The sequence below is a fragment of the Microcaecilia unicolor genome, chromosome 14 (assembly GCF_901765095.1).
Source record: "Microcaecilia unicolor chromosome 14, aMicUni1.1, whole genome shotgun sequence".
Lineage (NCBI taxonomy): Eukaryota > Metazoa > Chordata > Amphibia > Gymnophiona > Siphonopidae > Microcaecilia > Microcaecilia unicolor.
The window spans coordinates 52368884-52381174 of record NC_044044.1 but is presented as its reverse complement, the minus strand read 5'-3'; the positions used below and the strand labels follow the sequence as shown (position 1 = coordinate 52381174).

At 43.0% G+C, this 12291-nt stretch overlaps 1 protein-coding gene across 1 annotated transcript in view; it reads left to right on the top strand.

The window, feature by feature from the left end:
- The first annotated feature begins 1435 nt into the window (after nt 1-1435).
- Nucleotides 1436-12291, top strand: part of MPZ (myelin protein zero) — a 28622-nt gene continuing 17766 nt past the window's right edge. The window contains exon 1 of the mRNA XM_030187169.1: nt 1436-1602. Coding sequence (XP_030043029.1) covers nt 1536-1602 — 67 coding nt within the window. The 5' untranslated portion in view covers nt 1436-1535. The remainder of the gene's footprint in view (nt 1603-12291) is intronic.

Genomic DNA, 12291 nt, shown 5'->3' with positions numbered 1-12291 from the left:
ATAAAATACTATACTTGCTCTTACATAAGTACATAAGTAGTGCCATACTGGGAAAGACCAAAGGTCCATCTAGCCCAGCATCCTGTCACCGACAGTGGCCAATCCAGGTCAAGGGCACCTGGCACGCTCCCCAAACGTAAAAACATTCCAGACAAGTTATACCTAAAAATGCGGAATTTTTCCAAGTCCATTTAATAGCGGTCTATGGACTTGTCCTTTAGGAATCTATCTAACCCCTTTTTAAACTCCGTCAAGCTAACCGCCCGTACCACGTTCTCCGGCAACGAATTCCAGAGTCTAATTACACGTTGGGTGAAGAAAAATTTTCTCCGATTCGTTTTAAATTTACCACACTGTAGCTTCAACTCATGCCCTCTAGTCCTAGTATTTTTGGATAGCGTGAACAGTCGCTTCACATCCACCCGATCCATTCCACTCATTATTTTATACACTTCTCCTCTTCTTCTCTCTCTCTCTCTCTCTCTCTCTCTGCCTGTCTCCATTTCCCCTCCTCTCTCCATTCCCCATCTTTTTTTCTATTCTCTTTGTCTCTCCCTTCCTCTTTTTCCCTCCTTTTCTGCTTCTTAGTATCCTTCCTCTCTCTTTTTTCCTCCTCTCTCTCTCTGCTTCTCGTTGTCTTTCCCTTCCTCTCTTTATATCACTTCTCCCTCTCTCTGTCTTCTCCTTTCTCTAATTATCTCTGTATCCCTCTCTGTATATATTTCCTTCATTCTCTCTCTCTCTCCTACCCTTTCTCTTCTATTCCTCCTTTTCTCACTCTCTTCTTTTGTCTCTCTCTTTCTCTTCTTTTTTGTCTCTCTCTCTCTCTCCCTACTCTCTCTTCTATTCCTCCTTTTCTCACTTTCTCTTCTTTTTTTGTCTATCTTTGTCTCTTCTTTTTTGTTTGTCTCTCTATCTTGCCTTCCCTTTCTCTTCTATCCCTCCTTTTCTTTTTTTGTCTATCTCGCCTACCCTTTCACTTCTATCCCTCCTCACTTTCTTTCTATCTGTCTCTCCTATCCTTTCTCTTCTATCCCTCCTTTTCTCACTTTCTCTTCTTTTTGGTCTCTCTCTCTCTCTCTCTCTCTCTCTCTCTCACACACACACACACACACTCTGACTCAGTTTCTCTGTCTCTCTCTTCAGTGCCCTCCATCTCTCTGTCCTCTGTATGTCTGTCACAGCATTCTTATCGGGGGGCTAAAGAATCGCCCACATCTGCAGGGAGAATGCAAGAGTGACAAAGCCCTGCTGTGTCTCAAAATATTTCACCACTGAATGTTTGCCACACATTTCCAAACAGAAAACAAAATTCTCCTTTCTATTTGCTTTTTTTTTTTCTCCTAAAGGCTCCCACTAATAAAATGCCAAGTCTCTATTGGCCCAATAGTTAGCAGACCCCGCACCCGCCGACCACAGGCAGTTTTTAAGCCCAACTGCAGACTGGATCCCACCCTCAGTTCTTCATCGAGAGGATCTGGGCTTTGTGATTTCATGTCTAATGTATCCAAGGATTTAATCTTAACGGCAAAGCCATGACTCCTAAGAACTGGTGGAAAACTGCTGCATCCCAGGCTTCTGCTCTTTTTTTAATTTTAATGGGTAAGTAACTCTGCATCTACTTTCATTCCCTGAGATGGAGGCGGCCCAGAGCAGCTGCTCTATAGCAGAAGGGAGGGTGAGAAACTCATAAAATCAGATTTGATAATTGATTTTCCTTTAGGGTGCATAGTTAAGTTTGTAAGTACAGTAAAGTTAAGAGGTGAAACTGGTTGGCTGGCCTGTGGCTCTGGGGTATGTTGTGAACAACCACATGCGAAGGACCTAGCATGGATTTGTGGCTCATGTCTATGGCTTCCTAGGGACCAGGGCTGGGAAGGCTTCAGAGGCAATGGTTTCAGCCCCTGGGGGTAGGAAGTGCCATTGTTGCACAACAGTGACACCCACTGGATGGACTTGGGATCCATGATTGCATGATTCTGGAAAGCGCCCTGGTTCGTGGATCCCAGCTGAGGATTCACACTGCAATGATGGGCTGAGTTGGAAAGAAGATACAGAATTTTTGTGTGGGGGGGGGGGGGGGGGGGAGCCCAGGTAGTTATCAATGATGATCTTTGCATCGTAGCCTGATTCTAAATGAGTTGGACACACATTGTTACTAGATGGAAAAAATGACACACGTTATCCATTCAGACATCACTTTTACATTCTAAAAGCAGTTTAGATAGACATCAATTTCGTACATGTGAGTTGCAGATGTGCAGTGGATTCTGATTGAGGCAAGGGATGGTCTATGAGACCTCAATAGATCTCCTGCAGCACCGTGTAAGATCTTCAGGCCCCCTCCATTTCTGTCTTTCTATGATTCTGGACATCCTATATAGCCCTATCTCCCTATGGTTCCACAACAAACATTTTGGATCAGACAAGAAAGAACTAAATCAAGACATGAGATTTTTTTTTTACTCACTACCCAGTTATACTGCCAGTCACTTTCTAGTCACTCTAACACATCAACGAGGCTCTCCTCCACCTTCACCTTTTCCCTATGCACTATTGTTATGTTTTTTATGATTCATGTGTATTTTGGGGCCGTTGTTGTTATTTACTTTCTGTTTTGGACCTGAGGAAGGGAATGACAACTCTCAAAATCTTAGTCCAATGAAGAGGTATATCACCATTATTTATTTAACTTTATTTTCATAAACCACAGCAACCATATGATTTTATCCTGTGATTCTGGATCCCTCAGGTCTCTTCCAGCTTTATCTTTCATTTTTCTAGATGGCATACTGAGATCTTTTTCAGCACTATCCTTCTATAATTATGACTGACTCCTTGAGGGGTCTCTTCCGGCCAAGTCTTTCTATGATCATGGATGACTTATTGAGGTCTTTATCGGCCCAGTATGTATGTATGTATTTATTATGTAACAAAAAAAAGTGGGAGAGCGACCAAGGATGCCAGAAAACTGGAGGATGTTAAATGATAAACAATTTTATTGATAAATATGAAGACTCGACACGTCGTGTTTCGGCCGTCAGGCCTGCATCAGGAGTCTCTGGGACAATAACGTTGAAAATAATTGTTCAGACGTAACGTTGTAGTCTTTAAAAAGACTGTGTTTGAAAAAAAGTAGCCGTCTGATGCGCTGCGTGCGCTATTCGTAGTGCAGTTCGGGAAAAAGTACATTGAAAAAAAGCTCCCGTGGATTTCGGCTTTTTTTGTTTTTGGCGCTCTTTTTTTCCTTATAACGCTGGCTTTTTTTCAATGTACTTTTTTCCGAACTGCACTACGAATTGCGCACGCAGCGCATCAGACGGCTACTTTTTTTCAAACACAGTCTTTTTAAAGACTACAACGTTACGTCTGAACAATTATTTTCAACGTTATTGTCCCAGAGACTCCTGATGCAGGCCTGACGGCCGAAACACGACGTGTCGAGTCTTCAAATTTATCAATAAAATTGTTTATCATTTAACATCCTCCAGTTTTCTGGCATCCTTGGTCGCTCTCCCACTTTTTTTTGTTACATTGTTTCTACCGTGGGGTGTTTGAGTTCTCCGCGTTTCTGGCGGATCTTCTCCCTGTATGTATTTATTTTCAGATTTATATCCCACTCCATCCAGTGATCTGGTCAGGTTACAATAAACATATATAATAATAAAACATATAAACAAAAACCGATTCTGGATAAACCCCTAAGATCTTTTTTTGTTAGCCCTATAGAAGTTTCTGAATTTTACTGCCCTGGGTTGTTTTTCACACAGGACCAGTAGAGGTTGTAAGGAAAGCATGTATATTTCCTGGATAACTCTTGTCTTTGATAGCCTATCCACACCAGATTTTCAGACCATGTCAGGGGATGAAAGGGGTTCCCAATCATGGTTTCTTTTGAGGGACACAAGTATTTTGAAAAGTAGGCTCCGTTGGTTCTGTGTGGGATTCCTTGTTCTTTTCTTTTTTTGGGAGGACGGACGATGGGAGAGAATTCATTGCTGGAGGATGTGGAAACAGCAGTCAGCGTATCTGGGTTTAAAAAAGGTTTGGACAAGTTCCTGGAGGAAAAGTCCAGAAATGGACATGGAGGAAGCCACTGCTTGCCCTGGGATTGGTAGCATGGAATGTTGCTACTAATTGGGTTTCTGCCAGGTACTTGTGACCTGGCTTGGCCACTGTTGGAAGCAGGACTTATGTTCTTATGATTAAACATAGTAAACATAGTAGATGATGGCAGAAAAAGACCTGCACGGTCCATCCAGTCTACCCAAGAAGATAAATTCATACGTGCTACTTTTTTTATTTGTACTGTCCTCTTCAGGGCACAGACTGTATAAGTCTGCCCAGCACTATCCTCGCCTCCCAACTACCAGTCCCGCCTCCCACCACCAGCTCTGGCACAGACTGTATAAGTGTGCCCAGCATTAGCCCCGTCTCCCAACCACCAGCTCTGCCACCCATTAAATTGCTGGTTCCTTTTTCAGAACCCCCAAGTGATAGCAAAGCCCATTTCTTTGATTATGTTTATGGTATGTAGACTGGCTGTTGTTCCATGTCTGCAACCTGCCTGGTTCTGCCTTCCCAGTCACTTTTCTTCTTTCATTTCTTGTGTTGTGACTAGTTGCATCTCCTTTTTTGCCCCTGGAAGTTGTACTATTGTGTCTCACAGTTAACATAAATATTAAGGATCAGTAAGCACTGAAAGAAGAAAAAGAAAGAGAAAACATGACAAAACAAAAATAAGAGATTAACTAGAACACTTCACCACTCCACCCTGACTTTGAATGACGTCTTTCTACAACTGTTTGCTTAGTTCTTCTCTGTCATCCCGGATCTCTTTGTAACACCAATTGTATCTTTTTACCCTGTAACGGCGATGCCATAACAGATCTTTGTAAGCCACATTGAGCCTGCAAATAGGTGGGAAAATGTGGGATACAAGTGCAATAAATAAATAAAAACAGAAAGTTCAGTGATTTTTGTGCAAACCAAATAGACATTGAATCCGATTATAATATCCTGGCATATTTGCTGATCACCATGCCGTGATTTATTTATTTATTACATAGTAAATGACGGCAGAAAAAGACCTGCATGGTCCATCCAGTCTGCCCAACAAGATAAACTCATATGTGCTACTTTTTGTGTATACCTTACCTTGATTTGTACCTGTCCTTTTCAGGGCACAGACCGTGTAAGTCTGCCCAGCACTATCCCCGCCTCCCAACCACCAGCCCCGCCTCCCACCACCGGCTCTGGCACAGACCGTATAAGTCTGCCCAGCACTATCCCCGCCTCCCGCCACCGGCTCTGCCACCCACTCTCGGCTAAGCTCCTTAGGATCCATTCCTTCTGAACAGGATTCCTTTATGTTTATCCCACGCTTGTTTGAATTCTGTTACCGTTTTCATTTCCACCACCTCTCGCGGGAGAGCATTCCAAGCATCCACTACTCTCTCCATGAAAAAAATACTTCCTGACATTTTTCTTGAGTCTGCCCCCCTTCAATCTCATTTCATGTCCTCTCGTTCTACCGCCTTTGCACCTCCGGAAAAGGTTCGTTTGCGGATTAATACTTTTCAAATATTTGAACGTCTGTATCATATCACCCCTGTTTCTCCTTTCTTCCAGAGTATACATGTTCAGGTCATCAAGTCTCTCCTCATACGTCTTGTAACGCAAATCCCTTACATTCTTGTAGCTTTTCTTTGCACCGCTTCAATTCTTTTTACATCCTTCGCAAGGTACGGCCTCCAAAACTGAACACAATACTCTAGGTGGGGCCTCACCAACGACTTATACAGGGGCATCAACACCTCCTTTCTTCTGCTGGTCACACCTCTCTCTATACAGCCTAACAACCTTCTAGCTACGGCCACCGCCTTGTCACACTGTTTCGTCGCCTTCAGATCCTCAGATACTATCACCCCAAGATCCCTCTCCCCGTCCGTACCTATCAGATTCTCCCCCGCCTAACACATACATCTCCCGTACATTTGTACCCCGCGCTTTCCCACACATAGCAGGTTCAATGCGGCTTACATAGTAAATAGAATTACAATTTTTGAATGAGAATATTACAAATTGTAGTAAACATAGTAATAGTGGGGTTTTAAGGATATGTAAATTAAACATGGAGAGGTAAACAGAGATGTGCAAAAGGAAAGGAGATTGGGAGAGGTAAGGAGTAGTAAGAATTGAGAAGATAAGATTGGGGGATGAGCATAAGGAGATTGGGAGACATGGTCTAAGGTATAATAATCATCAGGACAGGAATCATGTGGGTGGGCTTAAAAGTTAAGTTGGGTCCTTAGGGTAAGCTTTCTTGAAGAGATGGGTCTTCAACATTTTGCTGAAGGGCAGATGGTCGTTGATTATTCGGATGGATCTTGGTAGAGCGTTCCAAAGCTGGCTGCCCAAAAAGGAGAAGCTGGATGCATAGGAGGTTTTGTATTTAATAACTTTGCAGTTGGGAAGGTGTAAATTGAGGTAAGTACGAGAAGACATTGATCTGTTTCTGGTTGGGAGGTCGATGAGGTTATTCATGTAGTTAGGGGATTCTCCATATATAATCTTATGAATTAGTGTATGGACTTTAAAATTAATTCTCTCTCTGATGGGGAGCCAATGAAGCTTCTCACGAAGAGCTGTTGTGCTATCAAATCTTGTCTTGCCAAAGATTAGTCTGGCTGCCGTGTTATAGAATACTGTCAGTTACGAGCGTAACTTAATTTGATAATTAGTTGCTAATTGACATTAATGATCAATTAGCTATAATTGGTGTTAGCGCTAATTGACACTAATCAGTTATACACAGAACTGTGCTTAGCTGGGGTTCTGCAAATTATAAGCCCATACAGGGAGGGGTAGTTTACGCATCTTACGTAACTTATGTATCCAGTTTTTCCTACATAAGCACACAAATGTGGGACACATTACCAAAAGCCTTGAAAACGACGTATGACCACCTAAACTTCCAGAAATCAATAAAAACTTACCTGTTTAAAAAGGCATACCCTACCGATCCAACTTAAATGCCTGAGCTCTGCAACACAACGAAACCAAAGCACGTAATGGACATAACATAACTCTTCTGCTCTACGATTCCCTAATGTGTCTGTTCCACATGAACCTTATCCTATTACAACATCACTTTGTATTTGCTCATACCGGAGTTGGCGAACGCCTCTCTGGTACTATGTAAGCCACATTGAGCCTGCAAATAGGTGGGAAAATGTGGGATACAAATGTAACAAATAAATAATTTATATTGTGTGTTGGCATCCCCAATCATCTTGAAATGTTGGCACCTATGTGTGTGTGTGTATGGATGGATATCTTTGTTTCTTATGCGTGGGATAAACATAAAGGAATCCTGCTCAGAAGGAATGGATCCTAAGGAGCTTAGACGAGATTGGGTGGCAAAGCCGGTGGCGGGAGACTGAGATGGTGCTGGGCAGACTTATACAGTCTGTGCCAGAGCCGGTGGTGGGAGGCGGGACTGGTGGTTTGGAGGCGGAGATGGTGCTGGGAAGACTTATACGGTCTGTGCCAGAGCTGGTGGTGGGAGGTGGGGCTGGTGGTTGGGAGGCGGGGATAGTGCTGGGCAGACTTATACGGTCTGTGCCCGGAAAAGGACAGGTACAAATCAAGGTAAGGTATACACAAAAAGTAGCATATGTGAGTTTATCTTGTTGGGCAGACTGGATGGACCGTGCAGGTCTTTTTCTGCCGTCATCTACTATGTTACTATGTTACACTCACTGTACTAAAAATGTTTCTGGTGCAGTGGTACTGCCTTACAGTGCTCTTGGCTGCACCCTGTTAAACGAAGTACAGGGCTTGTGCATTTTCCAAGGGAACTGCTGTATTTATGTTTATATTTGGTAGTTTTACTATTGTTATGCTGTTAACAAAATTGTAAGTTGTATGTTAAACTGTACCTGTTATACATCACCTTGAACTCTCAGCAGCCATTTTGACGCAGCGACAGGAGCAAGGCAGGTCTGCAGCCGCACTGGGCAGGAAAGAGGAGGCTCTTTCCTGCCCCGAACAGGCCACTAGACCACCAGGGCACAACAATAAGATAAAGGAGGGAGGGGGGCAAAAGTCTCACAAGGCCACCGCTTCAATCTCGTCAGCGATTTTGAAGCGGCGACAGGAACAAGACAGGTCTGCAGCCGTGCCGAGCAGGAAAGAGGGGGCTCTTTCCTGCCCTGAAGAGGCCACTAGACCACCAGAGCACGATAATAAGGTAAAGAAGGGGAGGGGAGAATAGGACACCCTGAGGCCTGCCTGCCCATCTACCCGCCATCACCTTGGATGAATCTCTTCATAAAGGTGGTTAATAAATCCCAGCACACAACTGCAAGGGGACCTGGAGGGTGAATGGGTGGGTCGGGGCGTGCCTAGCATGCACACAGGATATTTATTTGTTTGTTACATTTGCATCCCACATTTTCCCACCTATTTGTAGGCTCAATGTGGCTTACATAGTACCGGAGAGGCGTTTGCAGACTCCGGTGTAAACAGATACAAAGTGATGTTGTGGTAAGATAAAGTTCAAGTGGCACAGCCACACTAGGGAATCGTACAACGGAAGAGTTCTGTTATGACCATTACGTGCTTTAGTTTTGTTGTGTTGCAGAGATCAGACATTTATGCCTTTTTAAACAGGTTAGTTTTTAGTGTTTTCAGGAAGTTTAGATGGTCGTACGTAGTTTTCAAGGCTTTTGGTAATGCGTTCCACAGTTGAGTGCTTATGTAGGAGAAACTGGATGCGTAAGTTGATTTGTATTTGAGTCCTTTGCAGCTTGGATATAACATACTATCAGTTATGTGCCTGCCTAAAGTTATTTATTTAAAAATCTTAGGGGCCCTTTTACTAAAGGGTTGCTGTGCGGCAACCTGGAACTACCGACGGTCCAACATGGGTGCTGGCAGTAGGTCCACCCCCCCACCCCCAGCCTGTGGCATTTCTGGCGCTAGCAGAAATATTTTAAAATATTTACACAGGGGGTTACCCTTAATGGATGGTAGTAAGTGCTCCCCCGAAATGGCCACGCAGCAAGCCGGAACTTACTGCATGGCCATTTCTTTTTTTGGCCTTTACAACCGTTGTGTAAAAGAGGCCCTGGTGTGCGGCAAAAATGGCCACTGCCACAAGCTCATGGCCCTTTTTTACCGCAGCTTAGTAAAAGGGCCCCTTATCACAGCGTTCTAGGCAGATTAAAAATGTTACATACACAATTTAACACGACCATCTCCAACTTTGCCTCTTAACCAGTCATTTCTCCTCATCAACCTTCTCATATGCCTGCAAACAGAGAAATGTTTTCCGTTCCTTCTTAAACTCATCCAAACCCTGTATTGTTCTTGATCTCAAAGGTATCTCATTCCAGCACTGAGGTCCTACAATATAAAATATTGAATTTCTAGACTTCTCTAATTTGATCGTATGATATGATGGAACTTCTAGCAAACACTCGCTAGCTGATCTCAATGATTGTGTTGGGTGATAGTTGTGAAACTTAGCAGCTAAAACTTGCTATTAGAGTCTTATATCCCACGAAATCCCTGAAAATATAGGTTCAGAGCGGGTTACAATTAGATACAAAATTATGTTAAGAGCAAACAAAGCATTTTACATACTAAAAATTAAAAAAAATACACTGTAAAAAAACCATGTTTTCAATTTCTTCTTCAAAATGCTATTTGATGGACTTTGACGAACATACAAGGGTAACCTATTCCAAAGTTCAACCGCAGAACAGCAAGAAGACCGCGAATGAACTCTCTTATATCTAATACCCTTAACAGGTGGAAACGATAACACCAGACACTTTTGACCATGTTCTAAATTGATTACCTAACAAACTAACCAGGAAATGAAAATTGTCAGGGATATTGCCATAAAACGTTTTAAAAACCAGAAAACAGTTTTAAAAATTGAATCCGTGTATTGGTAGCCAATGCAAATCTCGAAACAATGGGGTCGCATGGCAAACTTGGATTTTCGATAAATCAATCTTGCTGCCGTATTCTGGATTAAATATAATTTTTCCATAAGCTTCGATGACAACCCAATATATAGAGCATTACAGTAATCCAGCATTGACAGAATAACAGATTGAACCAACACTCTACAATGTTCCTGATAACATTTTGATTGAAAAATCCGTAGCTGCTTCAGTTTGAAGAAGGATTTTTTATTGACTGAGTTTTCCTGCGGTTCAAAAGTTAAAGATGAGTCCAAAAGGACACATAATACTCTGTTAATAGTATTGATCTTAAAAGTAAGACCATCAGTTAACTGGATGGAATCTAGAATAGTACCCTTCTTCAGACCAAACCATAAAAATGTCATTTTTTCTGTATTTAGCTTCAGTCTATATTTTGCAGGCCAATACTTAACTTGCTCCATGTCTCTGATACCCTAATAATGAAGTGATGTAACTTCATGTGCACAGGGACAAAAAGAAAAAACATCATCCACATAAGAAAACATTATTTCTCCTGATAACAATTGAATCATACTTAGTGTCGTCATGTAAATATTATATAAAAAGGGGAAATTGGTGAGCCCTGGGGGACACCACACAGGGGAACCCAAGGCTCCAAGAAAATCCTCTATTAGTATCTTGTAGACACGAGCCATTGAGCTGGCATAGGTGTTTGTGCCTAAAGTTAGCACTTATGCTAGTATTGTAAAACAGCAGTTAGCGCTTAATTGTCAGCATAGAATTCACAGTTGGAGCGCAATATCTCGGCACCTTGAGAATTACCCCTTTAGGCCATATTTGACAGGTCGGCATAGTTGACGTGTGAGTAGGGTTATCATATGTCCGGTTTTACCCGGACATGTCCTCTTTTTGAGGACACTGAGGGGCATCTGGGTAGGTTTTGCCAACTTGCCCGTTTGTCCAGGTTTGCGGACGAATGGACAGACAGGCCTCAGGGTGTCCTAGCCTACCCTCCCCTCCTTTTCCTTATTATCATGCCCTGGTGGTCTAGTGGCCTCTTCGGGGCAGGAAAGAGCCCTGTCTTTCCTGTCCTGCACGGCTGCAGACCTGTCTTGCTCCCGTCGCCGCTTCAAAATGGCTGACAAGAGTTCAAGGGGCGGCCTCGCGAAAGTTTGGCAGAAGCCAAGCCAACCATCCCTGTTCCCCCTGACCTTGCTCTCACCCCTTTTACCCCTGCTCCACTACCTTCAGGAAACTTGCTAACCTCCACCCTCTCAAGTAAGGTGGGCCCCATCCTTCATTTAACAGGCACCCTCTAGACTAGCTCTCAGGCTGCTTCTTTTGGCGTTTCTGTTAGAAGCTTGTCTCTTGCTAGTTTTAGCTTCAGATTAGGTGGATGCTGGAAAATTAATTCTGGAAGAGCAGGGAATATTTGTCTTGGTCTTCTAGGATTTGTAGTGCTGCTGATAGAAGGGACTCACAGGGAGGGTACTGGGTGTACAGAACAGCCTCCCAGTGGAAGTGACGGAAGCTGGAAACAGCATCTGAATTCAAGAACTGAGAATCCATCTACAAGGAAGGGAAGGTAAATCTGGGGATTAAGAAGGATTTGTGGCAAATAGGCACAGACTGGATGGAATCTAACTGCCAACATGATCTCCGTTCTTCTGAGAAATGTGTTCGTGAAGAGTGACAGGGTTGCCAGTAAAAACAGGTATAATGGCTATCCAGAAACCAGACTACTGCGAACTGAAGACCAGCCTTTACCAGTTGCAGCCACTGTAGGTCAGATAGGATGGATATAATAAGGTTGTTCCTGCTTTCTCCCAAAAGAAGTCTAGCAGCTGTGTTTTGTAATACCTGGTGGTGCTTAAGGCTCATTGATGGGAGTTCTTTGCACAGTGACTAGCAATGGTCTATATGCTACGTTACCAAAGACTCCAACAACAGAACTGAATTGGTGTTTGCATTTTCTGATTGCCACAGAGTTAAGGCCTGTTTTCAGTGGTTCATGCTAGGCATATTCTGGCCTCATTTGGGCATGTGTGAACATCCTGGGCATTAGCATAGGAAAGATTTCCATATGCTGGAGTCTTACGGTCCATTAATGACGTATCCATGATAGGGAAGTGTTAGGTGTAGCACTTATCCTTGCTCTGCATCATCTTGAAAGAGGAAGCTGAAATTTTCTTCCTGCTGAGCAGATGTGAAGAACCTGCAACAATATTGAGCCTACAAATAGGTGGGAAAATGTGGGATTTAAATGTAACAAATAAATACATTAACACTATTGAAAGGATGAACAGAATATGACCAATTAAATGCTAAA